This window comes from Bubalus bubalis, chromosome 18, assembly GCF_019923935.1.
Source record: "Bubalus bubalis isolate 160015118507 breed Murrah chromosome 18, NDDB_SH_1, whole genome shotgun sequence".
NCBI lineage: Eukaryota > Metazoa > Chordata > Mammalia > Artiodactyla > Bovidae > Bubalus > Bubalus bubalis.
In genome coordinates, this window is record NC_059174.1 from 17,747,815 (window position 1) to 17,768,546 (window position 20,732).

The 20,732-nt window shown below is 46.1% G+C and overlaps 1 protein-coding gene across 6 annotated transcripts in view; it reads right to left on the bottom strand.

Moving 5' to 3' along the window:
- Positions 1-20,732, bottom strand: part of ZNF423 (zinc finger protein 423) — a 346,122-nt gene that overhangs the window by 117,117 nt on the left and 208,273 nt on the right. For all 6 annotated transcript variants that reach the window (XM_025268619.3, XM_025268623.3, XM_025268625.3 and 3 more), the window contains one exon: positions 18,923-19,007. In XM_025268619.3, coding sequence (XP_025124404.2) covers positions 18,923-19,007 — 85 coding nt within the window. The remainder of the gene's footprint in view (positions 1-18,922; positions 19,008-20,732) is intronic.

Here is a 20,732-nt window from a genome sequence, read left to right on the forward strand (position 1 = left end):
TTGTATTTACTCTAGCTCCTAAAACTTTAAAGGAACAGGCCACGCCATGGAAAAAATCCTTTTTCCAGAGTGAAAGGGTTGGGCAGAGGAGATGTTTTAGTCACCAAAAGGAAGAATAAGCCTGTTTCTTAATAGGTCCATAATTAATTCACAAATTTGACTGTTAGGTCCAGAAATGTATTTGTGTTGACAATCTGCATTTGATCCTCCAAAAACAATGTCATGGTTTTATTTGCCTCCCCATCCCAGAAACATCACCACTTTCCAATATTCACCCAAGCACTACAATTCCATTACAGTTTCCTGAGACCCTGCCTGGGGCGACAAGGGAGGGGACTCAGAATGCCTCCAGGTGAGAAAAGTGGGGCTTGTGCAAGAGCTGTATCCTTTGAAGGGACAGGACAACCAGATGACCAGTCAGATCTTGGTCTGACTCCCTCCCAGTTCCCACGACAGCTTCCAGCCCTTGGCTGCGCGGATTTGAGATCCTTCTACCACCCCACATGGGCAACACTGCATCACTGCGCCCCTCTCAGGCACTGGCACTGGCCCGCCTTTGCCAGCTGTGGGTTCACACCATCACTGCACTTAGGCGATACGCTCGGTAGGACCCCCCCAGCTTGCCTCATCAGCTCCCAGCGAGAAGAAGAATTATTAGGGGGAAGAAAACGAGGCAAGGCCAGACACAGGAATAAGGTGTCATCAGTATCAACTTTTACATTGGGTGCTCCTAGGCTTGATTTATGACTGCCACCAATAGGTGAGTCAAGGGTCTCGCACAGCCCCTGTTCTCTCCCCTTGCAAAGGAAGAGAAGGGGAGAGAAGAAAAGGGGTCCTTGAAATGACCTTGGCCCAGGTCTGAGCTACAGACCTTCAGTCTAAGCTCCAATTTCCCCACAAGACCTTGGACCCAGCAACCTTGCATAAAAGTCACTGTGGAATAAAGCGATGTTTTCTAAATGTTCCTGAGACTCATAGTTGCCTATTCCGTTTCCAGATTTCTCCCCTGGACACAATTTTCTCTATTCCTCCAATAAGTACAAATATAAACCCTGGACATTATATATGAAAGAAACACGAGAATATTCTGTATGTTAAAGAAAAGAAGGCAGTACAGCCAGGGACCTTGGGATCCAGGAAATTACAAGGTGGTGAGTACCCTGAGTTTTCTTTTTGCTTCATGCATCTCAGAAAATTCTAAAATCCCCAGGGAAAGTCTTTAGCCAAAGGACCAGAAAAGGTATGGCCTGGCAAGACAGAAAACTTGTAGACAATAACAACTTGCTCCAGCCAAACCCAGAGAAAAAGCTGTACCTTCACCCTACCCATTCAAGCAAAGGCTGAGCAGGGCATCTAGTTTTCCAGGCTTTTCAGGCTATAACAGGGCACCTAACACCCCCTCTCCATGGAACGCAGAAAAAGCCTAGTAGAGAGTCAGACTTTCATGCTTCCTGGGCAGTAACATGGCCCCTCCCCATGGTGTCACTAGAGACCATCTGGAGAACCTAGACTTTCACCTCCAGCAGTAGCAAGCTGCTACCCCCATCCTCCTGGTGTCCGCAGAAGCCAGGTGGTGAGCAGGAATAAGGCACGCTTCCCTCTACTCAAAGAGGCATCACTGGAGACCTAATAGGGAGACTAACCTGTAATTCTTCCCATTTCAATTAAAAGTCATTTGCCCCACCAAGAACCAGGATGATCTCAAACTGAGTGGAAAAAGACAATCCATACATAGTAAAACTGAGATGACTGAGATGTCACAGTTCTCTCAAGGATGAAGGAGCTGTCACAGAATACGCCAACAATTATAAACATGTGTGAAACTAATGGAAAAAGAAAGTCTCAGCAATGAAATAGTTTTGGCAAAGAAACAGAACATAAAAAGAAGCAATAAATGGAAATATTAGAAATGAAAAATGTAAAAAACAAAACTTTTCTAAAAATCACGGATGGGTTCAATATCAGAAGGGAGGAAACAGAGGAAAGAATTGGTGACCTGGAAGACAGAACAAAAAAAATCACCCAATCTGAACAAACAACAACAATCTGAACAAAAGAGAGCAATTTTTTTTTTTTTATGAAACGAGCCTTAGAAATTGATGACATTTTAACAGGCATGTGATCAGAGTCCTAGAAGGAGAGGAATAAGGGGATAAACTGTAAAAGTAGTTGAAAAAAAAGACAAAGGAAAAAATTTGAGAGCAGAGAAAGAGAAATGCCACCTTACTATAGTGAAAAAATAATTCAACTGACAGATTTCTTATCAAAAACAAAAGAAGCCAGAAGAAAGTGGTACAATACTTTTCAAGTGCTAAAAGAAAAGAACTGGAAACCCAAAATCTATATCCAGCAAAAAATATCATTCAGGGATGAAGCAGAAATCAAGACATCCTCAGATGAAGAAAAACTAAGAAAACTGATCACCAGAAGACCTACTGTAAAAAAAAGAAGAAAGACTAAAGGAACTCTAAATAGAAAGGAAATGATAAAGGAATTCTTGCAAGTAGGAAGAAAAACACAGCAAGCAAAATTACGGTAAATATAATACTTTCTCTACCTCTTTTGAGTTTTCTAAATTATGTTTGAAGCAAAAATTTTAAACTATCTGATGTGGTTCTAAATATTATATAGGAGAAATATTCTAAACAGATCATAAATGGGGGAGGATAACGAAAGTTAAGTTTCTACACTTCACTTCAACTGGTAAAATGATGACATCGTAAGACTTTGCTAAGCTATGTTTATATAATGTAATGTCTAAGCAACCATTTTAAAAGTTGTACAAAAAGAAACACTACAAATTAACCAAAATGAAATTCCTGAAAATATTCAAGTAACACACAGGAAAGCAGGAAGAAGAAAACAGAAAAGAAAAGCAGAGAAAACTAACAGAAAATAAAATATAAAATGGCAGGCTTAAGCTCTAACCTGTAATTAATCACATTAAATATAAATGGTCTAATACAAACTTTAAAAAGACAAGAGTTTGGCAGAATGAGGACGGGGAGTGGCCCACCTATATTCTATCTACAAGAAACTCACTTAACATATAACTATATAGTCAAGTTGAAAGTAAAAGAAATAAAATTACACTGCAAACAATCAAATGAGAGCAGAAGAGCTATATTAATATTAGATAGCCTTCAGAGCAAAAAAATAAAATACCAGAGATAGAGAAGGGCACTATACACTGATAAAGAAGTTCATCTATTAAGAAAACAAAGCAAACGTAAATGTGTATGCACCAAATAATATAGTTGCAAAATATGTGAAACAAAAGTTAATAAACCTGAAAGGAGAAATAGACATATTCACAATTACAGTAGAACATTTCAACACCTCTCACTCGGTGATTCATAAATCAACTAGGTGTAAAATCAGCAAGGATAAAGCAGAAATCAACAATGCCATCAATCAACAAGATCTAACTGACATTGATTGAACATGTCACCCAAAAAACAGAAGAATATGCATTTTTTCAAGTGCCCAGAGACAATATATCAATATTCACTATATCATAGGGCACGAAACAAATCTTAACACATTGAAAGAAAGACATATATAGTGTTTTCTCCAATCACAATGGAATCAAACCATATATTAAATAAAGATAAAAAGAAAACTTCCAAACACTTGGCAACCAAACAAGACACTTCTAAACAATCACAAGTCAAAGATGAAGCTCAAGGGAAATATTTCAAAAATTGAAATAAAATTAAACTACAGTATATTAAAATTTGTGGGACCTGGCTAAATCAATGCTAAGAGGAAAATTCATATCACCAAATACATATATTAGAAAACAGAAACAGTCTCAAATTAATAACTAAGCTTCCACCTCAAAGACCTAGAAAAATAAGAGCAAGATAAACCCAAAACAAGAAGAAATGAAATAATAAAGATAAAGGCAGAAATCATGTAATTTAGAACAGAAAACCATTATTGAAAATCAATTTTCTAAAGTTGGTTCTTTGAAAAGATCAATAAAATCGAAAAATCTCTAACAAGACTGACAAAGAAATAAAGACAAAAAACACAAATTACCAATATCAGGAATGAATCTGATGGTATCATTATAGACGCTACAGACATCAAAAGGAAAACAAGAGAATAATACTACGAAAACTACATGCTTATAAACTTGACTAATTAGATAAAACAAACCAATTTTTTGAAAATCACAAACTACCACAACTCAGCCAACATGAAATATTAATAATTTGAATAGTCCTTTGACTACCAAACACTTGAAATCATAATTAAAACAGCCTAAAAAGAAGTCTTCAGGCCCAGATTATTTTACTGGAGAATTCTAACAAATATTTAGAGAAAGATCAATACCCATTCTACATAATCACATAATTTCTTTCAGAACAAAAGGAGAACGTTCTCTATTTATTTTATAAGTCTAATATTGCCCAATACCAGAACCAGGCAGACAGAACAAAATAAAACTACAGACCAATATCCATCCCTCATAAATACAGAGAAAAAAACTTTAACAAAACATTATCAAAGATAATTCAACAACATATGTTAAAAAATTATATACCATGGTTAAGGGGGGTGTATACCAAGGATGCAATGCTATTTTCTTGGTTCAAAAACCAAGCAATATAATGCACAATATTAACAAACCAAAGAAAAAAAAAATCACATGGTCATATAAATTACTTTTAATAAATTGATAAAATTCAATACCCACTCATGATTAATAACTCATAGGAAAATAGAAATAGAGGAAAAGTTCCTTAACTCAACAGAATATCTATTTAAAAAACTTATACCTGTTCTTATATCTGATGGTAAAAGTCTGATGCTTTGGTCCTAAGCTCATAAACAAGTCAAGGATGTCTACTGTAACCACTCTTACTCAACAAATACTGGAAGTTCTAATCAGAGCAAGAAGAAGGAAACACAAAGGCACACAGATAGGGAAAGAATAAATAAAACTGTTCCTGTTTACAGATGACATGATTGTCTATATAGAAAAGCCCATGAAATCTACCAAAAACCTCTGTCAACTGAGTTGAGCAAAATCAAGGAGTACAAAATCAACATTCAAAAACTGACTGTATTTCTATATACCAGCAATGAACAAGTGAAGATTGAAGTTAAAAATATAAAATCATTTATAATCACTCAAAAATTGAAATATTTAGATGTAAATATGTCAAAATATGTACAAGACTACAAAACAAAACTATAAAACAATAATGAAAGAAATAAAGGAAGATCCAAATAAATTGATTCACCGTGTTCATGGATTAGAAAGCTCAACATGGTGAAGGTATCATTTCACCCCAAATCAAGACACAAGTTTACACAATTCTTATTAAAATTACAGCAAGAACATTTGTATATGTAGACAAGATTATTTTAAAAGTTCTGTGAAAAGGCAAAGGACCTAGGATAGCTAAAACAATTTTGAAAAAGAAAGGTGAATTCAGTCTACCTGATTTCAAGAGTTAAACAGCTCTAGTAATTAAGACTGCCACACTGACAGAAGGATAGACACACAGATCAATGGAACCTAGAAACAGATCTTCACAAATATGCCCAACTGATAATTAACAATTCAATGAAAGAATTACAATCTTTTCTAACCACTACCACCACCTAGGAAGCCCCTTTCAAAAGATGATCCAGGCGCAGCTGGACATGGGGAGGTGTGTGGTACTCAATTCAAATTTATATAAAAATTAACTCAAAATGGATCACAGACCTAAATGCAAAATGTAAAACTTTAAAACGTTTTTGCAAAAAGTAGGAATAAAACCTTGGCGTGTTAGTGTTAGGCATAGAGCTCTTAGAGGCTTCGCAGTTGGCTCTACTGGTAAAGAACCCGCCTGCCAATGCAGGAGACGTAAGAGAAGAAGGGATCAGGAAGATCCCCTGGAGGAGGGTGTGGCAATCCATTCCAGTATTCTTGCCTGGAGAATCCCAAGGACAGAGGAGCCTGGCAAGCTAGGGTTCATAGGGTTGCAAAGAGTTGGACATGACTAAAGCTACTTCGCATGCACGCATAGAACTCAAACTGGGAACTAAAGACACAGAACCATGAAGGAAAAACTGATAATTTAGACTTCATCAAAATTTAAAGCTTTTACTTCACAAAAGATCCAGTTAAGAAGATGAAAAGACAAGCTACAGACCTAGAGGAAACCTCTGCAAACCTTACCTATCTGACAAAGGACTAGTATTTAGAATATATAAAAAACTCTAAAACACAACTAAGAAAATGCAAACAATCCAATTAGAAAAGAGGCAAAAGATATAAAAATAAAAAATAGTGACAAACTAAATGCTGGCAAATATGTGGAGAAACTTGCTGGTGGGAATATAAAATGGAACAGCTATTCTGGGAACATTTGGCAGTTTCTTTAAAAGTAAAACATACATACAGCGTAAGTAAAACACAGGCCCAGCAACTGTACTCCTGGAATTTATCCGAAAGACGATGTAAACTTACGGCTGATTCCATTTATACAACATTCTTGAAGTGACAGAATTATGCAAGTGGAGAACAGATGAGTGACTTCTAGAGGTTAAGGAAGGAGCAGAGGCAGGATGGAAGTGGCTGTGGCTTTAAAGGGGAAGCATGAAGCATTCTTGTGGTGCTGGGAGGGTTCCGTAGCTTGAATGTACCCGTGTCAATATCCCAATTGTAATACCGTCCTCTCATTTTACAAACCTACCGTTGGAGGAAACCGAATCTCTGTGTGAATTTACAATTATCTCAACCTTAAAAGCTTAATTTTGCTAGTTAAACATTTTGTAAGGATGAAAAAAGGACCATCAGCTTTAAAAGAAGGGGGTGGGTCACCACCGTTCTTCCCCAAGCTCAGAGGCTGGGGGAAACGGGATGGGCTGCCAGATAAAATACAGGATAGCTGGTTAAACTTAAATTTCACATAACAAATAACCTTTTAGTAACCCAGGCAATACTGGGGACACACTTAGACTAGAAAAGCTACTTGTTGTCTATTTGGAATTTAAATTTACCTAAGTTCATGCTAAGTCTCTTCAGTCATGTCCGACTCTATGCGACCCTAGGGACTGTAGCCTCCAAAGCTCCTCTGTCCATGAGATTCTCCAGGCAAGAATACTGGAGTGGTATTACCCTCCTCCAGGGGAATCTTCCTAACCCAGGGATCGAACCCGTGTCTCTTACGTCTCCTGCACTGGCAGGCAGGTTCTTTACCACTAGTGCTACCTGGGAAGCCCCAAATTTACCCAGCCATCCTGTATGTTTATTTGCTAATTCTGTAAAACCTAAGAGGGAAGAACACGACACAGGCATCTGGAACTGGCTAAGGGCTATAGACTGAAAGAAGTAGGGTGGACCCAGGGAGAAGCAAAGAAGACTTGAGGAGAGCGGCCAGAGCACAGGCAAAGGGGGTGCTGGGGGACCACGAAGATGCCCTGGACTGTACAGTGCCCTAAGAGAGGAAGGCAGATGCCAGCACGGGACGTCCCCAAGTTGCTGGGTTTATGGAGCGCTGGTGAACCGAGATTCTTTGTGCGTGGTCCACACAGAATCCAGAGAAAGGGCGAAGAGTGGATGCGAGCATCTCCAGGTTGGAGGGAGCCTGACATGCCATGGCGGGGGTGGGGGGGGGGTGCCCTCCAGGCACGAGGAGCAGCACCCAATCAACCTCAGGCTGCCTGCCCCCTCGGCACCTGGGACTGCTCTCACCATGAGGCAGCCCCACCTCTTCCTCTAGGAGTTCCCCTTCCTAAGGAGAAGGGCACACGAACTAACAGGCTCAAGTGTCCAGGTCGGTGAGCAGTCATGCGTCTGATCAAAACTCAAACTACTCGCAGCTCTCGCTCTCAGTCACCTCCTGGCCAGGCCATTGCCAATAGTACGTTTTTACACAGCTCCTGGACACCCCATGACCAGCCCTCATTTTCTTCATAAAACATATCATGATTTGAAATAGCTGGGATTTTTAATCCGCTTTCTTGTTTAGCAGCTGATCCCCACTGGCTCCAGGATTCCAGGGACTTTGGCTTGCTGCCACATCTCTGCATAGGGCCTGGCACCGAGTAGGTGTTCAGGAAAGAAAAAAGTGCTGAATGAATGAAGGAGTAAATGAATAAACCATTCTGATTGAAGCTACCCCTTTTGGAGCTATTCTGCAGGCAGAACCCTGCAGAACTTGATAGAGGCAGAGGGTCAGTCTTCCTCCTCTGGCCCTCAGCAACATCCTCTGAGCTGCAGTCCTGGCACCTGGGATTGTACGCTCAGCAGGGTCACAGAGAGGCTTAGTTTGTCCTCGCCAAACAAGGGCTCCAGCAGCATCATCATTATCTTTAATTAGTCCCTGCCACAGGGACTAATAATAATAATACTAATGTTAATAGCTATCACTTACTGAGAACTTACAAGTGCTGGGCACTTGTCATATATTTTAACTCATTTAATCCTCCAAACATCCCCCAAAAGGTAGGGGTTCGTGACCTTCTACTGTCAGTGCTGCCCCTCCTTGTGGAAAATAGACACCCTTTCTATTTTTAAGAACCCCCTCCCTCCTCCCATTGTGGGCAGAGGAGAGACAGATACTCGCCCACCCCAGCATCCAATGAGGGTGGGTGGTGCCAGTCTGACTAGTCAACCCACTTGAATCCCTGGCTACAATGACTGCCTCCTGGGCAGTTGTAGGATGCCTCTGAGGCACTGAGTCCCGGTCCTGAAACCTTTTTTGATGAAGAAGCACATGACCTTCTCTGCTGGGGCTGCTGAGTGGGGAGCTGCTGGCTATCACTGGCACCAGGGGAGCCTACTTGGGAATGAAGGCAAAAAAGGGGAAGCAGAGCTGAGAGGTAAAAGAAAGTTAGACTAGTGATAACACTGTTAGAACTCCTGGATCCAACCATGCCTGAAACCCACTGTACCCCCAGACTTTTCAGTTACAGGAGCCAATAATTCTCTTTTTAATATCCAGGTCAGGAAGCAACAGTTAGAACTGGACATGGAACAACAGACTGGTTCCAAATAGGAAAAGGAGTACATCAAGGCTGTATATTGTCACCCTGCTTATTTAACTTATATGCAGAGTATATCATGAGAAACGCTGGGCTGGAAGAAGCACAAGCTGGAATCAAGATTGCCGGGAGAAATATCAATAACCTCAGATATGCAGATGACACCACCGTTATGCAGAAAGTAAGAGGAACTAAAGAGCCGCTTGATGAAAGTGAAAGAGGAGAGTGAAAAAGTTGGCTTAAAGCTCAACATTCAGAAAACAAAGATCATGGCATCTGGTCCCATCACTTCATGGGAAATAGATGGGGAAACAGTGGAAACAGTGTCAGACTTTTTTCGGGGGGGCTCCAAAATCACTGCAGATGGTGATTGCAGCCAGGAAATTAAAAGACATTTACTCCTTGGAAGGAAAGTTATGACCAACCTAGATAGCATATTCAAAAGCAGAGACATTACTTTGCCAACAAAGGTCCATCTAGTCAAGGCTATGGTTTTTCCAGTGGTCATGTATGGATGTGAGAGTTGGACTGTGAAGAAAGCTGAGCACCGAAGAATTGATGCTTTTGAACTGTGGTGTTGAGAAAGACTTGAGAGTCTCTTGGCCTGCAAGGAGATCCAAGCAGTCCATTCTGAAGGAGATCAGCCTTGGGATTTCTTTGGAGGGAATGATGCTGAAGCTGAAACTCCAATACTTTGGCCACCTCATGCGAAGAGCTGACTCACTGGAAAAGACTCTGATGCTGGGAGGGATTGGGGGCAGGAGGAGAAGGGGACAACAGAGGATGAGATGGCTGCATGGCATCACCGACTCGATGGACATGAGTTTGAGTGAACTCTGGGAGATGATGATGGACAGGGAGGCCTGGAATGCTGCGATTCATGGGGTCGCAAAGAGTCGGACATGACTGAGCGACTGAACTGAACTGAATGCTTTAGTCAGTGTGATTTGGATCTCAGATTTGTCACTGAAAGAGATCTGCCTAAACTGCTGTGTTAGTACAGGTATGTTAAGATGGGGGCATTTTATAGACACAGAACTGAAGCATACAAAGGTGGAATAACTTTAACTATGAGCTGGGAGTACTCTTAACCACTATGATTCACTGTAGAGCTCTACATTCTGTGTGTATGTGTGTGTGTGCACATCTACATGTGCACACTCTATTTCTCATTAATATATCTACAGCAGATTAAGCAAACTATTGATGTTTCATAAAGATCTTTAGGGTGAACTAAAATCAGTAACTCCCTAACAAAGCATCTCTGTTTAAAAACGCTTCCATCAGCAACCTTGGATTCTTATTCCAAGTCAGATGCACAACGCACAGTGTCTCTGGAGAATCACTTCCCTTCTCCCTACCTTGGTTTGCCCAGGGAGATGAGCTGGAAACCATACCAGAAGGGGTGTCAGCCAGTGGGGGACACCCTGACTCCTCCAGGGCAGAGATCTGCAGTCAGAAGGGGAAGCCTCCCACTTCATCCCCACTGGAGCCCGGGGACTCACAAGGCAAGGAACCTGACCTGCCACGCAGAGCCCAGTGTGAGGCCCTGGCACCTGCTGGGAGCTCAGGACAGAGCAGGCCAAGCCCTGGGTTTGCAGGGTCCTTGTTTTCTACCTCACTCCAGTGAGGCTCGGCCAGAAGCAGATGCAAGGGAAATTGCTCATGTGTCAGCTGCTCCCAAGCAGCCAAATGACCATAAAGGGCATTCAACAAAGTCAACTCAATAACACAGGCGGCCAAGTCCATGGCACGGAGAGCAGAGAAGAAGGCTGTGCCCGTGGGCTGGTCCACCAAGATGGGGCCAGGGCCCCACCCCGCCAGGACTGGCTCCATTGCTGTCTCCTCTCCATCCTTCCTCTGCTCCGCACTGGCTCTCTCCTCAACCTAGTAACACACTCTGATCTTTCCCTCTTCAAAATACAGAAGCATCCTCTGACCCCGGGGCCCCTCGGCCCCTGTTTCCCGCACTCCCTTCCCAGTCTGGAACCTGGGAAGTTAAGTCTACAGCACTGGTCTGCCCACCTCCCCTCCACTTATTCCTCCCCCCGTTTCCGCTGTTACTGCTCATGCTCAGGACGGTCCAGCAGACCCCCTTCAGCCTGCCTCTCTGGGCCTCTCTGTGGCCTCACGCTACTGCCCAGAAGCACTTTGTTGTCTGGGCATGGATGACCGCGTGTTCCTCATGCCCTCACTTCTCCCAGCTGCCCCACCATTTGTGCTGAGGCCTCCAAACCCCTCCTCCAGCCCAGGCCTTCTTCCTGAGCTCCCCACCCATGGGGCCAACTGCCGGCCAGACACCAGTACTCAGATCGGCCAACAGGCATCTCCTACAAGGCCCAATCGCCAACAAACTGAAGCTAACCAAGTGGGATGGGCCTCCAGTTGTAGGAGTTAAGAGGATTCCAAGCTCTGAAATTACACTGCCTGAGTTCAGATCTCGCATTGCTACCTACTGACATTGGACACATCCCCTTAATTCCCCATGTACAAAATGGGGAGAATAGCAGTGCCCCTCTCTCATAAGCCACTGTGAGGTTAAGTGTGACAACACCTGTAGATACTGAAAGCAGGGCCTGTATGTAACAAGTTGCATTAGATGTCACTGATCATTGCTGGAAGCATCTTCTTTGCCAGGCCCCAGCAGCTCTTCTTCAGGCATGGTGTCATCTTCTGCTAGGGCTTTGCTTCCCATTTCCATTCATTTCCCAAATCCTGCCAGTTTTGCCTCTTAAATGGTTCTCCAATCTATACCCTCCTAACCAATATCCTCATCTTCTCTCACCTACCCTACTCTGTACTCTGTCTTTTCTATGACTCACCCACCTCCTGCCTCAAAATTTATTCTGAAGCAACACTGAATTGTCTACAGACAACTCAAGACAATCCACCTGATGTAGATACTGAATTATCTACAGACTACATGGGCCTCTTCTCTATGAACTGCTTTATGCCATTTTCTCTGCCTGGAAGGCCCCTTCCACCTTATTTTCTGCCTTATAAGAGCCTGATTAGGTGTCACCTCCTCCTGGAAGCCTTCCTGGAATGCCCAGATTGGACAACACGCCTGTCCTTTGAGCTTCTATATCTTCGACTTTGTGACGTGATTTTACCTTATCCTTTTAAGTTATCACCTCCCTAACTTGGTTAGAGGTTCCTCACTGAGGATGTCAATCATGTTTATTGAACAGAGGTTACTATTCTGAGAAAACCTCACCTACAGGTTTCTTAAAAAAGAATAAAATCTATGAAAATGAGATGCTTGTGCTCACTCAGCTGTGTCCAGCTGTTTGTGGCCCCATGGACTGCACCCCACCAGGCTCCTCTGCCCATGGGATTCTCCAGGCAAAAATACTGGAGTGGGTTGCAGTTTCCTACTCCAGGGGATTTTCCCAACCCAGGGACTGAACGTGCACCTGTGTGCCTCCTGCACTGCAGGCAGATACTTTACCACTGTGCCACCTGAGATGAGAAAACTCACTATTTTAAAATTCAGAACTGATGGATTCTTCATGGACCAAGTACTTGATCAACAGCCTCCTTAAACTGACCAATGGGATTCAAAATCAGGGAAACTGAGTCCTCATCCAGGGGCTGTTAAGGAGGGAAGTGACTGTGCTCTACTTGGGAGATGAAGAAGGAAGAGAAAGAGGGGGAGGGGAGGGGAGGAGATGAAGGGGAGGGGGAGGGGAGAGGAGGAAAGAACTGGATTATAGGCTCTTTGCACAAGCTTGTTATCCTGACAGAACAGTCCCAGAACTTGAAACGTGATCTCTGGGGGCAGAGGGAGACAGTTTTATCACATATTAAGGTTAGACAGATGTTTTGGGTCTGGTGTTACCCGAATGAAAAGCACCAGAAAACAGCTAGCACAGCCCCACTCAGCAACATGTGTTCCCAACAGAAAGTCAACAGGAACCGTTTTTTCCTTTTCCTTTTCACGTGTTTTTCTCCTCAGTTATATTTGAGAGTTGTTGTATTTCCCTGGTGTGAGGGTGAAATGCTGATTTCCACACCAGCCTTTCCTTCCTCTCGAAAAATGCTGCAGGCCAGGTCTTCCGCAAGGCAACAGCCACAGAAAGAGGGGGTACCCTGTCTGCAAGGTGGCTTTCAGGATGTCTCCTGGGATATGCTTCTGAAGACATAGAAGGCAGAAAGCCTCTCTCCCTCCCTCCCTCCCTCCCTCCCTCTCTCTCTCTCTCTCTCTATCTCTCTCATACACGCACGCACGCACGTGCGCGCATACCCCGAGCAGACCCCTCCCCTCCAGGTGCTATGTCAGGGAGGACAGACAAGGACCACCTGCCCAGCATGGGGGGCGTTTTGAAGGCCTGAGCAGGAGGTGGGAGAGGCTGATTTTCCAAATGCCGCCCCCCTGCCCCGCCTCATTTCTTCACAGCAAAGACCAGGCCTTAAGAGGCACCCAGGGAAAGAGGCTGACGTGACCAAGAAAATAACGTCTTCAGAATGACTAATGCCCCACCGGGACGGGCCAGCTCTGGCCTGGCTGCCTGCCAGAGGGTCCACAGCCACTTTTCAAGGACACGGAGGGCAAACATCCCTGACAAGGTTCCCCGAGGACCGTCCCTTCCCAGCCCGGCCCCTCCTCAGGGCTCCCCCCAGGGGCCCATGAAGCCCTGAGTTAGGACATCAGGGCCCAGAGGCTGAGTCACTCCCCTGGGGCCAACCTGGGTCATAGCAAGTTCGCTATTTCAAGGACAAGTTCTCAGACCCTCATCCAGCCATCAGCCCAAGAGGAACTGAGAGAGAGGTTTGCAAGCAGACAAGGAGAGGGCAGGAGGACGAGCCTCTGGGCCTCTGAGGTCCCACGTGCCCCAGGCCCCCTGGGACCGTGCACATCATGTCCTTGCACATACTTGTCTAACACACATGGGGAGACACTCATCTGTCCCCGGCCACAGGGCTGCCTGTCTCTGGGCCAGGCCCTCCACAAGCCCTCCTCAGCTCTCCCCTCAGCAGGCCCCAGGGAGCCCAAGCAGGGCCTCCTGCAGAGCCATTTTTCCAGGGGGGAGGCAATCCTTCCAGAGTGTGGGGTGAGGGTGGGAAGGGGGTCGCTGATTCGGGGGGGGGGTTGGGTGCAGTGGGAGGTGGAGAAGGGACAGACCCTCCAGGAGGCTGCAGATCAGAGCAGTAGACTGCTCCAAGGTTTTGATGTACTGGGGGAGGGGGTGTCTAAAACCATTTCAAAAGCTGGAGGAAGCCCAGAGAAGGGGGCCTCATTCTCTGTGGGGAGGGGGGATTTCAAAGGAGACCCTGCCACTGAACGGTTTCAAAAGACCCTCGCCTTTCTATCAGCTCCAAATCACTCCCTCGCCAGCAGCCACCAGGAGAGGGGTGCTGGGAAAATGTTTCCAAGGAGACGCGTCCCTGGGTCATCGTTACTCCCAGGGTCTGGAGGCTGCAAAGTCACGATGCGGCCCCCCGCTATAAAAAGGCCAGTTTAGCGTCCCCCAGGGGAGGGCTCCCGCAGTCCAGGTCCCCAGGGAGTCCTGCCTCAGAACCCCTGTGCCCCGAGTTGATGAGAAGGCCACCGAGCTGAACAGCATCACGTCTATCTGCCGAGTCCCCTTGGTGCCACTAAGGGGGCTTTTAGCCCCGCTGGCTCCAGGCAGCCACTCTGGGCTTGGGTCATTTAGCAAGGGGAAGCTGTCCACAGGGACACTGGGCAGTTTTTACCAGCTCTGCCATGCCAGCCCCAATCCAGGGCTCCTGGGCCTGCTTCTCTTCCATTCACACCTCCTACTGTCACCCCCACCACCTTCCCCAAGCCACCAGGGCCCACAGGCCCACAGCACAAGCCAAATGGATGTCCTATGGCCTGCCTTCTCTCCCTGCCTCATTCCCTGACCCCTGGACCAGACTGGGCAGGTCTCTGTTTTTGCATAACAAGTTTATTTTTTTTTAAGGCATAGAGACAATAATAAACAAAGTAAACACTCCATCAGATCTTAACTTCTGCCAAGTATTATCTGTGTTAGAATCATTCCATTAAGTTCCAGTCTCCAGACATCTTAAATTCAATATTCGTCATCTTCATCAGAGTCTATTAATTTTCTTCTGCTGAATTTTACTGTTGTTTTCCGTTTGGTGGCTTGCTTTTTTAAGGATTTCACTAAACCTTGTTCCAATACCTTTCCATGCAGTTGACCATACCGTGCTGCCTCATTCCACGTTCTCCCCCCTGAGCCTCCCTAAAGCACCCAGCTGCTCTAGGCCACACTCTGCTCCAAAACCTTCAGTGGCTCCCTAGTGGGTAAGCCCAAGGTCACACATTCATGCGTCTACAGGAACCAGGCAGGGACATAGATGAGCAAAGTATCTCCTCAAATCACAATAGGGACTGGGAGGCCCAGGGGAGCCTGAGAACACAGAGTCCCAGTACTGCCCAGCTCGTGTGGGAATGTGGGCCCTGTCTGACACCTCTTTGGGTTTTTCAGCAGAAATCAAATAAAGCATCTGCCAAGGGGCCCCCAGATTTGGGGCTCCCAAATCAAATCCCTTAATCTGGCCTTCAAGGTCCTCCATGGTCCAGCCCCACACCACCTCCCCACCTTCACTGCCCACAAGGCTACCACATGCAATGCCTCCATCCTGGCCAGGGCGGGGTCCCCTGTCCCCAGTTACCTCCTCTGCTCCTGTCTCTGAGCTCCACTCACCCAGGGTCCTCCCCTAGATGTTGCTCCCCACCTTCTCAGCCTAACAACACCCATCCTTCAAGGACCTGCCTCCTCGTTACGATCAGCTCTCCGAGGGCCCTGTTCTCTATGACTGTCCTTCCCTGCCAAGGCTGCTGCCCCTGCCAGCGATGGCCCTAAACCAGAGAGAAAACTCCTCTTCATCCTTCAAAACCCAGGCCTTCCTGACAGACCTATTTGGACCCAGCAGCCCCTGTTCTGGGAGCATCAACCTCACTGCACAGTGCTTACCTGGACACCCATCAGCCTCTCCCGTGGGCAGAGAACCCCTAAGGGTAGAGCTGTGTCTCTCCCACCACAGGCCCTGGCAGGGGAGCCATGCACAGTGGAGAGAGCCTGGCTTTTATGGAGACCCTGGCTCTGCTATTTCCTGGCTGGAAGAACTTGGGAAAGCCATTAACCCTCCTCTGTGAGGCGCAGAACTAGCAGCTACGTAAAGTAGCCGGCCTGTGGTAGGCTCAGTACACGGCAGCTGTGGGCGCCCTTACCCAGGTGATGCCCCTCCACCCCGCAGAGTGTGCACTGTGAGGGCTTCGGCGGGACGCTGGGAGGTCTCTGAGGGCACAGCCCAAGTCCCTTTCACCCTCCGTCGCCTACAGGGACCACCCCAGGTCTCCACGAGCAGCGGGTGCTTGCTGTTCCTTGATGGATGGAGATGACGAGGCCAGTGAAGGATGGACAGGTGGGGAGGGCCGGACAGAATAAGAAGAGGTACCACCCGGCACCAGAGGTGTGGCGCCAGCGGAGTCCTAGCCCGTTCCTCATGGCCATGCGCCAAGGCCCTGCCTGTGAGACTTTGTGCAGTTGCATAAACGTCTTGCCCGGACGCTTGGGCTCTGAGACCAATAGCTCGTTGCTGTCGACTCCCAGGCCCCCATCCTCCACGTGGCCTGAGAACAGCCCCACTCACGGCACTGCGCAGGCTCAGGGGAGGTGCCCTGTCCAGCCACTTCCTCCGCCGGAACCCCGCCCCCCGCTCACACAAAGACCCTGGTGCCAATCAAGCCCCCCTCTCCCATGAGTGCCAATAAAGCCCTCGCCTCGCATCTCCCACCACTCCAGTGAGGCACCAGCCCTCGCCTTCCACCTGAGGACACTGCAGTTTCCCGGCTCTGCGCGGAAAGGATAGGTGGAAAGGAGAGAGGAGCAGGGAGAAACACCTTTGAAACCACTGTGGTCCAATTAGCCAGCCTCTCGCCCTTCGTGCTTACAAACAGGAGCACACATTAACACCTGCTACAAAAGCAAACATTTTGAGATATCTTCATCTTCACCTCCCCGACACCACCGTGAAAGCGCTCTCGGCAGCCTGTGACTGATAGGGCGGTTTCCTTCCTCTGCTTCAGCGGGGGGACTTTCAAACAGAAGAAATTAAAAAGTCAGCAGTCTCCCTGTCAGGCCGAACTCCCAGGGCCCTACCTGCCACCCCTGTGCTCCTCATGTCCCCTCATCATTGAGGGAGCCCCACCAGGCACCCAGTTAGGGTCAGCACCTTTAGGACACCTGCCTCGAGTCAATCACTGGGATGCTAGGCATCCAAACTCACTGAGCCTGGCGGGGACCCGGCCACCGGGGCCACCTTGAGCACAGCTCCACTACAGAAGGACCTTTGCTGTGGTTCTTGGTATGTACAATGCAGATGATGGCACAGACATGCAGCTCTCACAGGCTGGGGTGAGAGCAAGGCTTCATACGACCACTTTGCAAATGTATTTGTCTGTATCTACTGAAAGGGTACCCACTCACATCCTATGACTCCCCAGTCTGAGTCCAAGAATATTCCCATTAAAACTGCATGTACATGTTCACCAATGACTCGCACAAGAATGTTCACACCAGCACACTATGTGAAACAATCCCACAAGGGAAACTACCCAGATGCCCATTAGGACGTGTTTCAAGAATAGATAAACGGTGATGTGTTCACACGATAGAACAGCATCCACTAGTGAGAAGATTCAATCACAGTCAATAATATGAACAAGTAAAAGTCACCAGACACAAAGGAGCAGAGACTGTGTGATCTCATTTATATAAAATGCAAAACCACCCCAAGTGACCTCTGCTGTTAGACAACAGGATGGTGACACCCTTTTGTTGGGGGAAGGACCTGGAGAGGGTCGAGCGGGGGGCTTTCTGAGACTGGGGAATGGTCTGTTTCTTTATCTGGGTGTTGGTTACCCCAGAGTGCTCTGTTTGTGAGCATCCACTGAGCTGGACATTTAAATGGACTTTTTTTTTTTAAACACCAAAAACATTTTTGTATTGGGGTATAGCAGATTAACAATGTTGTGATAGTTATAGGTGAACAGCATGAAGGGGACTTTTTTTTAACTATGGGATCAAGGGTTTTGGAAAAAAGTATTCAGTTGGTATGGCTATTGTTAAAACTTTAATGAAAAGATATCAGAGGCAGAAAAGTGGAAAGGAAGTAAGGGTCAGGATGCTCAACCCAGGACAGACCTCTCACCACTCAGACTGTGGAGGTCTTGGCAAAGGTGATCACACTTCCACCAAAGACCCAGAGCACCAAAATTCCAGAAGCTCCCAAGGCCATTACTGCCAAATCCATGCCCTGGGCCAGCCCTGTGCCACCAGAAATTGCTATACCCTCTTAAAGCTGTGCCCTCCCAGCTGCCAGCGAGACCACACCCACCCACAGAAGACAAGGAAGACCTCAAAGCTTCCCTCCATCCCTTGGGCCAAGTAGGAACACAATGGGACTTTGGATGCTCCCTTTTAAAAAAGGCTGAATTTTCCAAAGTCCAAGACTGCTTGAAGAGGAATAGAAAAAGTAGCGAAATAACTTTGTAAGCATTCTGTTTTGACAATGTGCCTGAGGAACTGCCCACGTTTGGTGGGGAAATGTGAGCAGTTAAATCTATTCGATGTCATGACATACACAATTGAAGCACAACTGCCCCTGAGTGCCTGACAACTGGAAAGCACTTTGGTTCAGAAATGGAGGGAAATTTGTGCTGAGAAATGGGAGAGATTGTCAAAAGTTTGATTCTAATGTGAACGGAGTCGCGAAAAGAGGGTCCGGATGGAGAAAGTGCTCCAGCTCTGACATTTTTAGTCTCATTTGAAATGTCTCAGCAGCAGCAGCAGTGACGCCATCCTTTGAGCTAAAAGCCAGCAAAATGATGACCGGACCCGCACATTTCAGCCCCGAGGGGTGGCCGCAGCCCGGGTGGGAGGAAACGTGCTCTTACCAATCATGTGGTTGGCAACGTGGATTTGGATCTCTCTCTCATTCTCGAAGGTCATCTGGCACTTGATGCACTGGTATGTCTTTTTCTGCATGGAAACCAAAAGGAAAGGAGTTAGACAGTCAGGATGCAGAACAGAGCAGAAAGCAAAAGTTCCTGGAGGTCACGGCTCAAGACTTTCTAGAATGGCTCTGACCTGCCCCCAGGTCTCTCCAGGCCATTCTCTTCCCACCTGCCTCTGACTCCAGCTCTGCGAGTCAGCCTCGCAGAGGGAAAGGGGTGACAAGCTGCATTTGAAGGAAGCTGCTTCTCTGCTGGCCCTGGGGAAACTGAACCATCCCAAAGTGAGGGCACACAGGAAGAACCATGGAACTGAAGCTGAGGCAGGCTGATCTGCCTGAAGCATGATCAGATTCACCTACTCATCTTCCACCCATCTATGCTTGCTGCATCTACTCCACAGATCCACAGACCTGTTCATCTGTCTACCCATCACCTGTCCATCGACCTACCCTCGGTCTACCCATCGATCCATCTACACACACCCATACATTCATCTAGCTGTCCATCTACCCATCCATCCATCTACCTACCCTGCCTACCCATCCATCCATTAAACACACATACATAGGTCCATGAATCAAGGCAAATTGGAAGTGGTCAAACGTGAGATGGCAAGAGTGAATGTCGACATTCTAGGAATCAGTGAACTGAAATGGACTGGAATGGGTGAATTTAACTCAGATGACCATTATATCTACTACTGCGGGCAGGAAACCCTCAAAAGAAATGGAGTAGCCATCATGGTCAACAAAAGAGTCCAAAATGCAGTACTTGGATGCAATCTCAAAAACGACAGAATGATCTCTGTTTGTTTGCAAGGCAAACCATTCAATATCACAGTAATCCAACTCTATGCCCCAACCAGTAACGCTGAAGAAGCTGAAGTTGAACGGTTCTATGAAGACCTACAAGACCTTTTAGAACTAACACCCAAAAAAAATGTCCTTTTCATTATAGGGGACTGGAATGCAAAAGTAGGAAGTCAAGAAACACCTGGAGTAACAGGCAAATTTGGCCTTGGAATACAGAACGAAGCAGGGCAAAGGCCAATAGAGTTTTGCCAAGAAAATGCACTGGTCATAACAAACACCCTCTTCCAACAACACAAGAGAAGACTCTATACATGGACATCACCAGATGGTCAACACCGAAATCAGATTGATTATATTCTTTGCAGCAAAGATGGAGAAGCTCTATACAGTCAACAAAAACAAGACCAGGAGCTGACTGTGGCTCAGACCATGAACTCCTTATTGCCAAATTCAGACTTAAATTGAAGAAAGTAGGGAAAACCACTTGACCATTCAGGTATGACCTAAATCAAATCCCTTATGATTATACAGTGGAAGTGAGAAATAGATTTAAGGGCCTAGATCTGATAGATAGAGTGCCTGATGAACTATGGAATGAGGTTCGTGACATTGTACAGGAGACAGGGATTAAGACCATCCCCATGGAAAAGAAATGCAAAAAAGCAAAAGGGCTGTCTGGGGAGGCCTTACAAATAGCTCTGAAAAGAAGGGAAGCAAAAAGCAAAGGAGAAAAGGAAAGATATAAGCATCTGAATGCAGAGTTCCAAAGAATAGCAAGAAGAGATAAGAAAGCCTTCTTCAGCGATCAATGCAAAGAAATAGAGGAAAACAACAGAATGGGAAAGACTAGAGATCTCTTCAAGAAAATTAGAAATACCAAGGGGACATTTCATGCAAAGATGGGCTCGATAAAGGACAGAAATGGTATGGACCTAACA